Consider the following 16,781-nt stretch of genomic DNA (forward strand, 5'->3'; position numbering starts at 1 on the left):
CGGCTGGATGACCTTGGACCAGTCACTTTTTCTCAGCCCAGACCACTTCACAGGGTTGTTAATTATGGGGGAAATAGGAGGAAGGAAGGAGTTCATGGATGTTCACCCACTTGACTTATTGGATAAATAAACATATAAGCAAGGATAAACATATAAGCAAGGATCTGCTACTTTCCCTCAAAAAAGTGTGGTCCTCCCAGCAGACCCGCTTGGCTTCTTATCGCCAGATCGTGTCCACTTTAGAGCTTTTGAGCTCCTGATGAAGCTCTGGCCCTGTTGCTTAGCCAAGAGGACTTTCCGTTATCGGTGGCATCTCTCCATCCCTCTCTTTCTCACTTTCTTTCCAGCCCAGAATGTGACTGTGGAAGAAGTTCTCACCGCCTACAAGCAAGCCTGTCAAAAGTTAAATTGCAAACAGATCCCCAAACTACTGAAGCAGATCCAGGTACGTGCTTGTTCTTAAAAGTATCCCTGCCCTGATTGATTAGATCTGGGAGGAGGAGGAGGAGGAGGTGGAGGTGGAGGAGGTGGTGGAGGTGGTCCTTGGTGCTCTCTGAGCTTGGTGGTTTTCATGCAGATGTTTCATAGCCAAGTAGGTGATATTATCAGTGCTAGAAGGGAAGGAGGAGGAGGAAGAGAAAAATGGAGAAAGGGAAAAGAGGAGAAAGGGAAGAAGGAGAAAAAGAAGAGGGAGAAGGAGGAAGGGGAGAAGGAGAAAGAGAAGAAGGGAGAAAGGGAAGAAGGAGGAGAAAGGGAAGAAGGAGGAAAAGAAGAAAGGAGAAAGGGAAAAAGGAGGAGAAAGAAGGAGGAGGAAGGGAAACAGGAGGAGAAAGAGAAGAGGGAGGAGGAGAAAGAAGAAGAAAGGGAAAACGGAGAATGAGGAAGAGGAGGAGGAAACGGAGGTGATTATCTATTCTTGGGGTTTATTTATGGCAGACACAGCAAACCATTTTATATTGGTCCTAACACAAAGGTCCTAACCGGAAGCCCCCTGTTCAATTCTGGAGCTGACCGGAAGTTCCGTTCCCCCACCATAGAGTCTCCTCCTAGCGCGGCATATTTTTTCCTCTACCTGTCCTAACCGAAAGCCCCCTCAATTGCGGAGACGACTGGAAAACCCTCCCCTTGCCATAGAGTCTCCTCCTGGCGCACTGCGCTTCTCTTCCCCCCCCCCCCCCTCGGGAAGCAGCAGTTTGCTGAGCCCCGCATCAAAGGAAAAGAGAAAGAAAACCCTTTCCATCCCAAAGGAACTTGCAAAATTCTCTTTAAAAGCCAAAGTTTCCCTTTGGATTTTGGCTCCATCTTGAGAACCATGGCCAAAACAAACAGACTTGTTTTCTCAAGTGCCTGAGTCGGATTTGGCATTTTTATTATTTACTTTATTTTATTTTTATGACATTTACATGCTACCTTTCTCGCTATCCAAAATTAGATAGACAGCCCCCAAAAGCACCGGGCATGCATTTCTACCCCGTGCTTCTCTCCAGCTCTGTTCCTTTAAAAAAAAAAATTTTTTTTTAAGTTTTATTTTATTTTTATTCTCATATATAGTTACAGGAATACATTCACACACTTGTTGTTCTTATTTATCTTTATCACTTTTACACACTGTATTTTTCGGACTCTTAAGACGCACCGGAGTATAAGACACATGCAAGATTTTGAAGACGTAAATTAAAAAAAAAAAAATTGCTCTCTGCAAGTGTCCCAAACCTGTTGTACGCATCATTTTTTGCACACACACACACACACACACACACACACACACAAGGGGGGGGGATGCAGAGCTTTGGGAGGCTTTTAAAGTGCTCCTGGGGGCTTGTGGGGGGGGGGCAAAAACTGCCCTCCCCAGCCCTCAGGAGCACTTTGCAAGCCTCCCAAACCCTCTGCACGGCCATTTTGGTGAAGGGGGAGGGGTTTTGGGAGGCCAAAAATGCTCCATTCAGCGTATAAGACGCACCCAGATTTTCACCTTTTTTGAGGGAAAAACGTGCGCCTGATACTCGGAAAAATACGGTATTTGTATGTAAAAGCTCTGATCCTTGATGTGGTTTCCGACCACAAATAATCATTTGCCACTATTTTGTTGCAGGAATTCAAAGATCTAACCCCTAGGATAGATTGCCTGGATCTGAAAGGTAGGTCTCCAATCCTTGGGTTGATTTGCCAACCTGCCTTCAAAGGTGGGCCTCTTCTCTTCTTGCTGGAGATTTGGTTCCATTTATTTGCATTGGAAAACAGCCCCTTCCCGCCCCTCCCTCCCTTAAAATGGGCGTCACAGGTCCTGGGGCCATTTTGCCAGGTGCAAATTAGTCATTATCTTTTGCTGGCAGGCAGGCGTGTGACATCTGATGTTCTAAAACCGGCTCAGGTTTTGTAGCAGCTTGACACCAACTCTTCTCTTTTGCGTTCCTCTTCCTTCTCCACTTGTAGATTTACAAAGTTAAATCAAGGGGGGGGGGTTTGGGGGGGGGCAAATAACACACCAAATAGTGTAACCAGATGGACAGGTTGCTGGTGAAAATCTGCATCCTCTTTTCCACAAGAATTACATACCATTCTGTTTGGATTTACCTGCAATGAACCTCCCCCCCCCCTCTCTCGCTCCCTCCCCTGGTTTTCTGTTTCATAACTAAGCGGCCCCTTTATAAAGCAGTGGGCAAACATTTTGTTTACACTGCCATGACGGGTTGTTTAACCGGAAGACAGTTTTTTTTTTAATGTGCAGAGGGGCTAAATAGAAGCTTCATTTTCAAAATGAAAGGCCTGTTGAGAGAGGGAGGGGGAGAGAGAGAGAGAGAGGAAAGAAAGAGAGAGAAGAGAGAAACACAGAAGAGAGAGAAAGAGAAAGAGAGCAGAAAGAAACAGACAGAAGAGAAAGAGAGCAGAAAGAAACAGAAGAGAAAAAGAGAGAAACAGATAGGAGAGAGAGAGAGAAGAAAGAGGGAAGAGGGAAACACAGGTAAAGGAGAGAGAGAGAGAGAAGAAGGAAACATAAAAGAGAGAGAGAGAGAGAGAGAGAGAGAGAGAGAGAGAAGAAAGAGAAAAGAGAGAGAGAGAAAAAAGAGATTGGTTCTCTTGATTGGTAATCATTGTGATTGCTAATCGTTGCAATCATTGTACAACTTAATCATTGTATCAAGAGGGGGTAAAGGTTGAGCTTAGCCTTCCATCCTTCCGAGGTGGGTCAAAAGAGGACCCAGGTTGACTCCGTAAACCTCTTAGACAGCGCTGTAAAGCAATATGAAGCAGTATATAAGTCTAAGTGCTATTGCTCTTCCTTTTCCTTTTCCCCTTCTCTCTCTCTCCTTCCTTCCTTCATCCTTCCCTCCCGCCCATGGTGCTCAGTGGTTAGAAAGCAGTATTGCAGGCTAACATTGCCCACTGCCAGGAGTTCGATCCTGACCATCTCAAGGTTGACTCAGCCTTCTTCCAAGGTGAAGGCAATATGCTGACTCTATAAACCGCTTAGAGAGGGCTCTAAAGCCCTGTGAAGCGGTATATAAGTCTTTAAGTGCTATTGCTATCTTGAGGCAGTCTTGCCTCGGGCAGCTTATCCGAACTTTCTAGAGCAGGGAGAAGTTTGGTGCATTGGCTCCCAGGATTGTCTTAAATTTCTCTCCCCCATTAATTCTTTCTGACTGGCTTGTCATAATCCCCTCCCTCTCATTTTAAACCCTTACTCGCTCTTTGTTTCCCTTCTTGTACAGGTGAAAAATTAGACTACAAGGCTTGTGAAGCCCTGGAAGAGATTTTTAAGCGCCTCCAATTTAAAATTGTGGATTTGGAGCAAACCAGCCTGGATGAAGATGTATGTAACCTACAAAGAATGTTTTTTTTTTTAATATTCCTTTCTTCTCCCCTTGGGGAGCTGAATTCTGTGCCTTTTTTCCCCTCCCCATTCCAAACTGACGGTCTCCGGAATTGAAAAGGTGCGTTTTTTTGTCTTGAGGACCACAGCCTTGCATAGACTCCAAGGAAGCCTTATTAAACGAATTAGGCTAGCTGTCGAAAAAAAGTGCCTGTTGCTTTTGCCCATTAGAAATTCATACCCAATTTGAATTGACTGTGTGGAAAGATGCCTGCGGAGGGAGATGCTCAGTCACCCAAGGTCACGGTTGCCCCAAATGTGTTTTTTTTCTTTTTTCAAGTTTTATAAATTTTATATTTCCACCAAACAGTTTAAGATCTGGATTTTAAACAGTCACAGTCCACATATTTGTTATAATATTCATCACAATACTATTAAAAATATAACTATATATCAATACAATTACAGTAGCACGTAACATCTTCATCCTCAAATTCCACATTAAAATTTCCTCTTTTTTATCTCTCCTTTCTGTTTCTATTGTCTAACCCAGGGGTGTCCAAACTTGGGAACTTTAAGACTTGTGGACTTCAACTCCCAGAATTCCCCAGCCAGCTGGCTGGGGAATTCTGGGAGTTGAAGTCCACAAGTCTTAAAGTTCCCAAGTTTGGACACCCCTGGTCCCAACCATTGGTAAAATACCTCCCACATCAATAAATATTCAGTTTCTTCTTTATCCTTAATAATGAGCGTTAAATCTGTCCATTTCTGCGCAGAGGTGCTTTTTCCGAGGGGCAACTGGTCTTTCTTGATGTTTTGTTTCTTTTGAAGACGTTTCGCTTCTCATTTAAGAAGCTTCTTCGATTCTTACATGAGAAACAAAATGTCTTCAAGGGGGAAAAAAGAAAAGCAAATAATGTCCGGAAAGATGCATCTTGCTTTTAAACTGCAGGGAAAGCTTTCACAGGAAGTAAGGTCTTCATGAACGGAAATGAATTGCCGTATTGTTTCATACTATAAGACGCACGTCCCAAAAGGGGGTGAAAATGTCTGTACATCTTATAGACCGAATATTGCCGAAGTCCCGCCCACCCACTAGCCTTTTTTGGCCTCTGCATGTCCTGTTTTCAGGCCTTTTTCTGGCCTGTTTTGGGGTTTTTTTTTTCAGCCCATTTTTGAGACTTTTTCAAGGCCGTTTTTGAGGCTTTTTTCAGGCCAGATTTCTTTTGGAAAAAACAACCTGAAAAAAGCCTCAAAAACAGCCAAAAAAGCTTCAAAAATGGTCCCCAAAAGCCTCAAAAAGGGCCTGGAAAAAGCCTCAACAATGGGCCCAAAAAACCTCAAAAACGGGCCAAACACAAAGCCTCGAAAATGGGTAGAAAAAAGGCTGGAAAAGGACTGAAAAAAAGGGCTGAAAATGCAGCACACGGAGACCCAAAACCTTTTTTTTTTGTTTTCCTCTTCTAAATTTAGGTGTGTCTTATAGTCAGGTGTGTCTTATAATCCCAAAAATATGGTAAACGAACTAATTGGCTGATTCTGCAGCCCCCATGGCTGGATTGCAGGCAAAATGGTTGTTTGAGATGCTACATTCTGCTCATGTTATCACTGTTTCCCCCCGCCCTTTTTTTTCTTCTTCTTCTTTTGCTAGGGTGCCTCAGCACTGTTTGACATGATTGAATACTATGAGTCCGCCACGCATCTCAACATCTCCTTTAACAAACACATCGGCACCCGGGGTTGGCAGGCAGCTGCCCACATGATGAGGAAGGTTGGTACCGACGTTCTCCTAAGTTGAATTTTTGGAAGCCTTGCAGTTGAGAGCAGCCTTGAGGGGGGGCAGAAGAGGTTGAATGGAAATGCAATCAGTCCTTGACTACAACCACAGTTCAGCCCCAAATTTCTCTTGCTACGTGAAACATTTGTTAAGTGAGTTTTGCCCTATTTTATGACCTCTCTTGCTACAGTTCTTAAGCGGATCGCTGCAGTGGTGAAGTTAGTAACACTGTCGTTATGTGAATCTGGCTCCCCCCCCCCCCAATTGACTTTGCTTGTCAGACGATCACAAAAGGGGATCCCATGACCCCGGGACACGGCAACCGTCATAAATATGAATCAATTGGCAAGCGTCTGAATTTTGATCATGTGACCATGGGGATGCTGCAAGGATTGTCCCTGTGAAAAACGGTTGCAAGTCACTTTTTTTCAGCTCTGTTGTAACTTCAAACGGTCACTAAATGAACTGTTGTAAGTCAAGGACTGCCTGTAATGGATATGCCATTAATACCTTTTCTCCTGAATGGGAGGCAAATCCTAAAGATGTATCTAAGTCTATCTGTATTTGATTTTGTGTAGGAGGAGGAGTGGCAGAGCTGGGGGCGGAGTTAAAAGAGGCGCCAGCCTAGAATCCCAATGTAGTCACAAACGAACTTAAGTCCTTGATTTCTGTTGACCCATATCAATGTCAGGGTTCCAAATAGCATCCAAAAGTAAATCAGAGTCCGAGGCAAAGTATTGCTCAAAAGTTGCAATTTATGAAGAGAGACACGTTGGTACATCTGGGAAAACCCGAATCTGAAAGCTCCCCGGTTTTCCCCACCCAGTTAAAAGTTCAAGATCTTGCCCCCACACCCACAAGCCCATCACAAGGTCCAATCTTCCACTGCCATACTGGCAGCTTCCACCCACCCAGTTCCGGTCAGGTGCCGAGGTGCAGAGACAAAGGATGACCTTGGCTTTCTAGAATGAATGTTGTTATGGCTACATATCACCTGACACGTTGCTGTTTTCCTTCTCCCCCAGACAAACTGCCTCCAGTACGTGGATGCCCGCAACACGCCTCTCCTGGACCACTCGGCTCCGTTTGTGGCCCGCGCCTTGCGCATCAGCAACAGCCTGGTGGTCCTGCACCTGGAGAATGCTAGCCTGTCCGGCCGTCCCCTCATGTTACTGGGTGAATAATAGCTTGAGCTGTTCTTTCATGAATATTTTGCATCCCTTTGCCCCCCCCAGTCCCCACCCTGCATTGCAGATCTTCCCCGCTATGAGATCGCCATGCTTCTTTGCGAGTAAATTAACATTTTAGGCACGGAGGGCATTGTTGTCGGGTGAAAATGTCAGGCCTGAGGGGTCCTTGGTGCTCTCGGAGCTTGGTGGTTTTCTTGCGGGCATTTCACGACCCAAACCTGGTCAATATCATCGGCGCTAGAAGGAAGTAGGGTTTGCTCTCTGTAAACTCAGAAAATATAGCGTTGATTATGTTATCTAGTTGGGTCATGAAACGCCTGCGAGAAAATCACCACGCTCAGAAAGCACCAAGGACCCAACAGTCTTCCTCCTCCTCCACCTCCTCTTCCTTCCCTTCACCCCACCCCCTTCTAGCACTGATGATGTTCCCTACTTGGGCCATGAAACGTCTGCAAGAAAACCAGCTCAGAGAGCACCGAGGGCCCAACAGTCACCCTCCTCCTCCTCTTCTTCCTCCCTCCTCTTCCATTCCACATACTCCTCTCTCCTGCAGCACCCTGAGCTACAAATATTTTCCTTTCAATGTCAGGCGGTATTGCAAAAGAGCAGACAAGCCAAATGAAAGGCTGCCCCCCCCTCACCTCTTCCCCACATTCTCTATCACTTCATTGTTATCTTGATTCCCCCCCCCCCCCCCGCCCCCTGGGTAAGTGGGGCCTCCCTCGGCTGATTCCATGTCATCTTTTTATCTTCTGAGGCTGCTTTCAGGGTTTAGGAGAGACAATGAACATTCTGGCAAATAAAGATGATCCTGCAGCTTTAATAATGTATTGGAACCAGCCCGGAGGACTTTTAACATGCAAACCTGTAGCAATAATAAATGAAGTTTGAAAGCGGATCCCCTTTGCTCATGGCAGCGATAGGCAGCATTAGCTGACTTGGTTGTTTTTCCATTCCAAAGCTCCTCTTAAGGGAGGAGGAGGAGGAGGAAGAAAACTATATGACTCAGCTAGGAATAATGTACTTTTCTACTTCTCTAAAAAGATACAAGGTTCCCCTCGCACGTGTGCGCTAGTCGTTCCCAACTCTAGGGGGCGGTGCTCATCTCTGTTTCAAAGCCGAGGACAAGGCAGGACAAGAAGCAACAGATGGAAACTAATGAAGGAGAGAAGCAACCTTGAACTAAGGAGGGATTTCCAGACAGGCAAACAATTAATGTCTTCTAGTACAAGCCACTGATCAAGCAGGAGACCTGCTAGATCAGGGGTGTCCAAACTTGGCAACTTTAAGACTTGTGGACTTCAACTCCCAGAATTCCCCAGCCAGCAGAGCTAGATCATATCCATCCATCCATCCATCAATCAGAATTGAGCTGGAAGGGACCTTGGAGATCTTCTAGTCCAGTCCCCAGCTCAAGCAGGAGACCCCTAGATTATATCAATCAATCAGTCAATCAGAATAGAGCTGGAAGGGACCTTGGAGATTTACTACCCAATCCCCCTGGTCAAACAGGACACCTTGTACCAGGTTGGACAGCCCTGGTGTACAGTATCCCAAGCAGAGGACTTGGGTCACCTGAGAGAAAACAGCATTTAAATTGTTCTCCCCTAAGTTTCCAAATGCAGAAGGGCCTCCCTCCAAGCAATTCCACCCATTGGGGCTGCGTGCTGTGCATAATTGCCTGGAGAATAACAGAGTTGGAAGGGACCTTGGAGGTCTTCTAGTCCTACCCCCTACTCAAGCAGGAAAACCTTTCCCATTTCAGACAAATGGCTGTCCAATCTCTTCTTAAAAACCTCCAGTGATGGAGCATTCACAAGTTCTGGACTCAAGCCACATTTCACTGATTCTATCTATCAGGAAATTCCTCCTTAGTTCCAGGTTGCTGGAACTAAGTTTCCATCCATCATTTCTTGTCTTGCCTTCTGGAGCTTTGGAGAATAGTTTGACTCCCTCTTCTTTGTGGCAACTCCTGAGATATTGGAAGACTGCTATCGTGTCTCCCCTGGTCCTTCTTTTAATCCAACTAGACCTACCCAGTTCCTGCAACCGTTCCTCATTTGTTTTAGCCTCCAGGCCCCTAATCCTCTTTGTTGCTCTTCTCTGCCCTCTTTCTAGAGTCTCCACATCTTTTTTTACATTGTGTGACCAAATCTGGATGCAGGATTCCAAGTGTGGCCTTACCAGGGCCTTATAAAGTGGTATTAACCCTTCACACGACGCATCCTTTGATCACCATGCAAAACAAAATCTTCAGCTTAATCCACAGGGCTTCCCCCCCCCCCCTGCTTAAAAGAGTGTTAGGTAAAAGAAGCTGGAAAGGAAGGCCTCTTAATGCAGCTTGGATGCAGGGTGTCCCTGGGGCAGAGAATGACATACAGCTTGTGCCATGATAAAACTCTCTTCACTTGAATGTTAGGATGAGACTTACAGGGGTGAGATTAGTTAGTTAGATTCGGGAGAACCCAATAGCTAACATTATGGCATGTTCAGAGAACCTCCAAATCCCCCCCTGCCCCGCCCCTCCCCACCCACCCTGCCCCTCCCAGGAGTCTCCACGCAGCCCGTTGTGGAGGCCAGGTAAGTGCAGGGCTTATGCAGAAGCTCGGGGGAGGGGGAAAACGGGCCTCCGGAGCATGGGGAAGGTAAAAATGGCCCCCCCACCGTGGTGCAGGAGGCCGACTAGGCCATGCCCACCCAGCAAACGGGGAGAGAATTTTGGTGGGATTTTTGAGCCCCCCCCCTCCCCCGACTTACACCCTGACATCACTGCAGCCAACTCTCAGGCTTGTTTGCATCATTGCGGCTTGCTGCCAGTACTGACACAGCCACGGGGGAGTGGAACTTTTGTTCTTCTGCCCAGATTTTTGCTTGCTCATTGGTTTATTTCTCTGTCCTTAGCGACGGCTCTGAAAATGAACATGAACCTGCGGGAACTTTACCTGGCTGATAATAAACTCAACAGCCTGCAAGACTCGGCTCAGCTGGGCAATCTTTTGAAGTTCAACTGCTACATACAGATCCTGGACCTCCGGAACAACCACGTCCTGGACTCAGGTAGGGGAGCTCCTGCCTCAAACATCCTCTGGGAGGGAAAGGAAGGAAAGAAGAAAAAGAGAGGGCGTAAGGAAAGGGAGACAGGGAAGAAGGGAGGGAGGATGGAAAGGAAGGAAGAAAAAGAGAGGGAGTAAGGAAAGGGAGGCAGGGAGAGAGGGAGGGAGGAAGCAAGGAAAGGAATAAAATACATTTTATTGCAGTCAATTCATAAAACATTCTACTTTTGAATCGGTCCAGCTTCCAAGGAGACAAGTTCTTCAGATTTGGGAGAATAGGGCTGTCAATTGATAATTGACTTTTTAAATACCGTAAGATATATATATATTTTTTGCCGGATCTTAAAAGTGTGTCATTTCTTCGGGGAACTAATAAAAAGCCTCTTAATCCAAGAAGCTCATTTTTCAGCGTTTCCTCTTTTCAAACAATCCTGCCCGGGACCTAAATAAAATTATTGAAAGCAGATGCAGAAATCTCAGACAGCTGTAACCCCAAGAGGAAGTTAATCCAAAGTTTCCAGAAAGAACAAACGGATGTATTTATTCCCTTAAGCGAAATGCAGAACATGCCGAACTTCTGGATTACTAAGTGTTATTTTTAAAAAAACAAAAACAAATGAAGAAAACTTCCCTTTTTCTTAACTCTTTTGTCTTGCGCTTCCCAGGATTGGCCTATATCTGTGAAGGGCTCAAAGAGCAGCGGAAAGGCCTGGTCACCCTCGTGCTGTGGAATAACCAGCTGACTCACACCGGCATGGCCTACATGGGGATGACACTGGTGAGTCCCAACCGCTTGCCGTATCTCGGGACAAAGTCTTTGATCAGAAAGTTGGAGGCTATGGAGAACCCCACAAAAGAGCAGTTGTTTTTTTAATCAAGGGGAGGGAAGGAGGGAAAGGAAAAAGTGGAAAGGAAGGAAAAAAGGGCAGGAAGGAAGGGGAAAAGGGGGAGGCGGGAGGGAAAAGGAGAGGAAGGAAGGGAAAGAGGAAGGAAGGAAGGGGAAAGAGGGAGGGAAAGGAAGGAAAGAAGGGCAGAAAGGAAGGGAAAAGGGGGGGAGGCGGAAGGGAAAAGCGAAAAGGAGAGGAAGGAAGGAAAAGGAAAAACGGAAGGAAGGGGAGGGAAGGAGGGAAAAGAAAAAGTAGAAAGGAAGGAAAGAAGGGCAGGAAGGGAGGGGAAAAGGGGGAGGTGGGAGGGAAAAGGGAAAAGGAAGGGAAGGAAGGAAAAGAGGAAGGAAGGGGAGGGAGGGAGGGAAAGGAAAAATCAGAAAAGAAGGAAGGAAAAGGGGAGAGAGGAGGGAAAAAAGAGGGAGGTGGGAGGGAAGGAAGGAAAAAGAAAAGAGGAAGGAAGGAAGGGGAGGGAGGGAGGGAGGGAAAGGAAAAAGCAGAAAAGAAGGAAGGAAAAAGGAGAGGAAGGAAGGAAGGATTCAGATGACTTGAAAGACCTTCCCGGAGAGGTCTACAGATCAAGGATTTTGCTTCCTGGGGAATGTACCGATCGTTTGAACCTGAAGCGATGATAAACCCCCGCCTGCCCTGCTTGCGCCTTCAGCCTCACACCCAGAGCCTGGAGACCCTGAATTTGGGACACAACCCGATTGGCAACGAAGGCGTCCGCAACTTGAAGAACGGGCTCATTAGCAACCGCTCAGTGCTGCGGTTGGGCTTGGCTTCCACCAAACTGACCTGCGAAGGTAAGCCGACCTCGCAGCCCTCCCTGGGATGGCGGAGGAAGCCCTCCCAAACCAGGGGTGTGTGTGTGGGTGTGTGGGTGTGTGGTCTGCATGATCTCTTTTGTTGGTGCCCAGGTGCTGTGGCTGTGGCGGAGTTCATTGCGGAGAGCCCTCGCCTGCTTCGGCTGGACCTGCGGGAAAACGAGATCAAGACGGGGGGGCTGATGGCCTTGTCCTTGGCTCTGAAGGTCAATCATTCTTTGCTCAGGCTGGACCTTGACCGGGAACCCAAAAAAGAATCGGTAAGTCGGGGTTGGTAGCCGGCTCCCAATATGGGCTCCCCTCTCTTAGGGAGCAGCTCCCCAAAGGTTAGAAAACAGGAGACAGTCTTACGCATGAAAGCTGGCTGGGTGACTATGGACCACTCACCGGGAGACAAGGAATTCTAGTCTCACCTCAAGCATGGAAGCTGCTGGGTGACTATGGATCACTCACCGGGAGACAGGGAATTCTAGTTCTGTCTTAGGCATGAAAGCTGGTGGGGGACCATGGACCACTCACCAGGAGACAGGGAATTCTAGTCGTTCCTTAGGAATGAAAGCTAGTGGGGGACTATGGACCACTCAATCAATCAAATTCAATCAAATTTTATTTGATTAGCCGCAACCCTCTCCCAAAGGACTCGGGGCGGCGTACAATCACAAGGATAAAATACACATAGGACACACATACATACGAAAAAACAAGGACAATTACATTTGTGCATGGAGGAGAGTAGACTTGTAAGTGAAAGACAATAAACACAGCTAAAAACACAGTTAAAACACAGTTTAAAATCCCCTAAATAAAATTGCTAAATTAAAAACCCCTCAGGAGCGTAACGAAGTTATGGTTGGGCCAGGCCAGATATTTGAAAAAGGTGGGTCTTGAGCTTAACACGGAAGGAGCGGAGGTCTGTAGTGGTCCTAATATCCGGGGGGAGGTCATTCCACAGGGCTGGGCCCGCCACAGAGAAGGCTCTGCTCCTAGGCGCCGCCCCATGGCATTGTCTAGTGGACGGCACCTGGAGAAGTCCCTCTCTGTGCGAGCGAATAGGTCGTAGGGATGTATGGGGCAGAATACGGTCCCGCAGGTAACTAGGTCCTGAGCCTCCTCACCGGGAGACAGGGAGTTCTAGTCCCGCCTTGGGTACGAAAGCCAGCTAGATGATTTTGGATGGAGTTTGCAACCTGCATCACATCTGAAGTCAGGCAGATTTTACTGAAATGCAGGAAAGGTGGCTCCTGTCTTTGAAGCTCCACAGTTGAACATCTTAAGTGCGCGGATTCACCTTGTTCTGCCTCCTTCCTCTTCACAGGTGAAGAGTTTCCTCGAGACGCAGAAAGCCCTCCTGACCGAGATCCAGAACGGCTGCAAGCGCAACTTTGTCCTGGCCAAAGAGAAGGAAGAGAAGGAGCAGAAACTCCAGCAGTCGGCCTCCATGCCGGAGATCACAATCACGGAACCTCTGGAGGAGGAGGAGGAGCAGGCGGAAGAGGACGGGCAGAACGGGGACATGGTGTCCAGTCTGGTGGAAGTGGAAGAAGTTGCCAAAGCCTTGATACCCCGCGAGAACGGAGCAGCGGAGCAGAGAACGGCCGCTGACGGCAACACCCTCTGCGATTCTGATTCAGACACCGAAGAGGAGGAAGAGGAGAAGGAGGAGGGGACGTCGCAAACAGAGACTTTCTCTCCATCAGGACAACACAGCAAGCCCAACCACATGGAAGGACCCCTCGGGGTGGGCTCTCCCGAGAAGGCCCGGGACATCCTTGGCACCGAAGACAAGGCCCCCCTCTCGAACGCTGTGGAAGAAATCAAATGTGAACTTCGAATAGAAACCAAAAGCAGCCCACCACTGCAGGTCAGTTCTCCGGGAAGTGAGAAACGGATATCGGTTTCCAGTCCGGGCCGAGGCCACAAAATCTTCGTGGTGACGCGGGTGGAGAGCTTGCCGGAGAAGGTGGAGGCGAGGGCAGCCCAGCAGAAGGCAGGGCCCGCAGCTCTGTCGGCACCTCCGTCGAGGCAGGCGGACTCCTTGCCCCCCGCTCTGCCCATAAAGACTGAAGGCGCAAAAGCAGAGACCAGTGGAACTGTGGCTGGACCCACAGCTGGCTTGGAAAGCCCGCCCCCCACGCCGAGTTCCCACACGGGCCCTGGCAAAATGAACTCTGGGTCCTGTGAGGACGCTGCCCACCTTTCTCTGCTTCCTAACGGGGTAAAGACGGAGTTTCTTCGTGCGCTGCCTGACCCCCCTTTAGGATACGATGGGAAAAGAGCCAGCTGCGCTCTGGAACATGGTAAGAAAGCAGAAAGGCTTGGTATAACAGCAGCCCCTGGCTCTGGAGCCACGTGTGGCTCTTTCATCCCTCTGCTGCGGCTCTTTTGCCGCTCAAAATATGGGTCACAACCGCCAATGTGTGATACCCGCCAGCACGCGATTTATTGAGCTTTCTGACCCCCAGTAGACCAACCATGAATAAATCCAAGAAAAGTTTCAGAAGAAAAAAGAAGCTTTAATTCAACTACATATTCTAGTTTTGTGGCCACTCAGGAAATAGTCAGGCACTGGAAGAGTTTTTTGGCTCCGGGTGTTTTCTTTTTTGTGGGAAACGGATCCAAATGGAGTGTTTAAGGTTTCCGACCCCTGGTATAACAGCAGAATGAAATGACCGGGCCAAATTGGGCCCGCAATCTGCATTTGATTTATTGTCCTGGGGTTGAGCAGCCTGGGAGGGGAGGGGGCCCTCTTGAGCTCCTTTGGGGTGAAGGCAAGGCTTGATGTGCAGGGTGGGGTGCTGGCGAGACGCTCCCGAAAAACCAGGAGGAAGAGGAAGGATCGAAAAGCAGGTGAGACTAGGTCAAAACATCTAAATCAGGGGTGCGTCCATCCTTGGATACTTTTAAGTCCTGTGGACTTCGACTCTCAGAATTCCTCAGCCAGCCATGGTGGCTGGGGAATTCTGGGAATTGAAGGCCACAGGTCTTAAAGCTGCCGTGGTTTGACACACCCCTAATTTAAGTGGCATTAAAATTCCAGAATTTTAGAGTGGTGGCCTAGAAGTGCTGCTCTTGCCTCATTCAGGAGGCTGTGAGTTTGATGCTAGGTAGCAGCAGATAGTGGGATGGCTGGATGGATAGACAGAGGCGGTGGCTCAGTGGCTAAGACTCTGAGCTTGTTGATCAGAAAGGTTGGCAGTTTGGTGGTTTGAACCCCTAGCACCGCGTAATGGAGGGAGCTCCGGTTACTTGTCCCAGCTTCTGCCAACCTAGCAGTTCGAAAGCATGTAAAAATTGCAAGTAGAAAAATAGGGACCACCTTTGGTGGGAAGGGAACAGCGTTCTGTGCGCCTTTGGCATTGAGTCCTGCCGGCCACCTGACCACGGAGACGTCTTTGGACAGTGCTGGCTCTTTGGCTTTGAAACAGATTATGAGCACCGCCTCCTAGAGTCGGGAACAACTAGCACATATGTGCAAGGGGAACTTTTACCTTTAGCAGCAGATATTTTTCTCTCTCGGGGACAATAATTTATTGTCTGCTGTGAACTCTGCGTAGGTGTCAGGGAGGGCATCGGGCTAGTAAATTCTGAAGCTCTGTTCAGTCGCTCCGATTCCAGCTCAATGCAAGGGTGGCTAAAAGAGAAAAAAAAAGAGTTTGTGGATCTTACCTCAGCAAATACGATTCTTTCCCATCGATAGGATCATTTTTCTCCGCCCGTCATGTCAAAAGTGATGGCTTGGTAGCCACTCTGCAGGGGCTTCAGGACTTGTTGCTGGTGGAAGCCCTGATCTCTTCTTGGTCAGCCTGATGATGGCTCCGTGAGGCTCCAATGGTCCATTTCTGTTTTTTCAGAGTTGAACTGTTCCAAAAACGAGAAGGAACTGGAGGAGTTACTCTTGGAAGCAAGCCTAGAGATGGGACAGGAACCAATGTGACACTTTAGGTAAGGGGCAGCCCCCTCGCCGTGGGCAAAGGAGGGTGTTTTCAACTAAAATCACGTCCCCAAGAAAGGAGAATTGAGGTGTGCAGTCAAGACAGAGCTGTTTGGCCACCAGGTGGATTGGTTTTCTTTGGTTTGTGTGGTTGGTTGTTTGCTTGCAGATGTTTCACGACCCAACTAGGTAACATCATCAGTGTTAGAAGGAGGTGGGGGTTTAATCTTTTTTTAAAAAATTATAGCAGTGGCCCTTAGACTTATATACCGCTTTACAGTGCTTTTACAGCCCTTTCTAAGCTGTTTACAGAGTCAGCCTCTTGCTGCCGTCCCCCCCCCCCCCCCAACAATCTGGGTCCTTGTTTTACCGACCTCGGAAGAAGGTAAGGCTGAGTCAACCTTGAGCCGGTCAGGATCGAACTGCCAAAATGTTACCATGTTGGATAATGAATTGAGAAAACCACCCAGCTCAGAGTACCAAAGACCCCAGAGTTATTGTTCTCCTCCTTTTCTCCTTCTTTTCTCCTTCCCCTTTCCACAAACCCCACTTCCTTCTGGCACTGATGATATTAACTGCCCTACAATCAAGTAGGAGTCCACAGTCCTCCTCCTGTCCCCCCCCTCCTCCATAAACTCCCCTCCTTTCTAGCACTGATGATGTCACTTAGTGAGGCCAATGATACAAGTTTCGTGACAGGGTGATGACTCCTGTGAGGTCACTTCCCCTCTCCCCAGAGACCCATGGATGGAAGGAGGGCCCTTCTACTGACTAAGGCAGGGGTGTCCAAACTTGAGAACTTTAAGACTTGTGGACTTCAACCCCCAGAATTCTCCAGCCAGCATGGCTGGCTGGGGAATTCTGGGAGTTGAAGTCCACAAGTCTTAAAGTTCCCAAGTTTGGACACCCCTGAACTAAGGGGTCTACCTGAATGGATTCCCCATTGATTCTCTCAGTGTGGGACTGACCTGCAAGCTGGTCCACTAGGGAGTGAGCAGCTGTTTTTCGTGGTGAATAGTAACCTATTCCTCCTCCCCTCCCCTCCCCTCCCCTCTAGCACTGATGATGTTACCCTGTTCGGTCATGAAACGTCTGTGAGAAAACCATCCAGCTCGGACAGCACCAAATATCTTAACAATACCATTACTCTAAACTTCCTTCTTCTTCTTCCTCCTCCTCCTCCTCCTCCTCCTCCTCCTCCTCCTCCTCCTCCTCCTCCTCCTCCTCCTCCTCCTCCTCCTCCTCCTCCTCCTCCTCCTCCTCCTCCTCCTCCTCCTCCTCCTCCTCCTCCTCCTCCTCCTCCTCCTC

General features: G+C 48.1%; 1 protein-coding gene across 5 annotated transcripts in view; it reads left to right on the plus strand.

Annotated features, from left to right (window-relative positions):
* The window catches only part of PPP1R37 (protein phosphatase 1 regulatory subunit 37), a 36,379-nt gene that overhangs the window by 16,374 nt on the left and 3,224 nt on the right, over positions 1-16,781 (plus strand). For 4 of the 5 annotated variants that reach the window (XM_081962531.1, XM_081962530.1, XM_081962532.1 and 1 more), the window contains 11 exons: positions 348-445; positions 2,093-2,138; positions 3,711-3,811; positions 5,463-5,582; positions 6,614-6,764; positions 9,680-9,835; positions 10,497-10,609; positions 11,380-11,521; positions 11,636-11,802; positions 12,858-13,839; positions 15,394-15,484. In XM_081962531.1, coding sequence (XP_081818657.1) covers positions 348-445; positions 2,093-2,138; positions 3,711-3,811; positions 5,463-5,582; positions 6,614-6,764; positions 9,680-9,835; positions 10,497-10,609; positions 11,380-11,521; positions 11,636-11,802; positions 12,858-13,839; positions 15,394-15,476 — 2,159 coding nt within the window. In that variant the 3' untranslated portion in view covers positions 15,477-15,484. Of the gene's footprint in view, positions 1-347; positions 446-2,092; positions 2,139-3,710; positions 3,812-5,462; positions 5,583-6,613; positions 6,765-9,679; positions 9,836-10,496; positions 10,610-11,379; positions 11,522-11,635; positions 11,803-12,857; positions 13,840-15,393; positions 15,485-16,530; positions 16,657-16,781 lie in introns of those variants that run through there. The other variant, XM_081962533.1, reaches the window with a different exon arrangement.

Source organism: Natrix helvetica (assembly GCF_964273705.1).
Source record: "Natrix helvetica genome assembly, chromosome: 9".
Classification (NCBI taxonomy): domain Eukaryota; kingdom Metazoa; phylum Chordata; class Lepidosauria; order Squamata; family Natricidae; genus Natrix; species Natrix helvetica.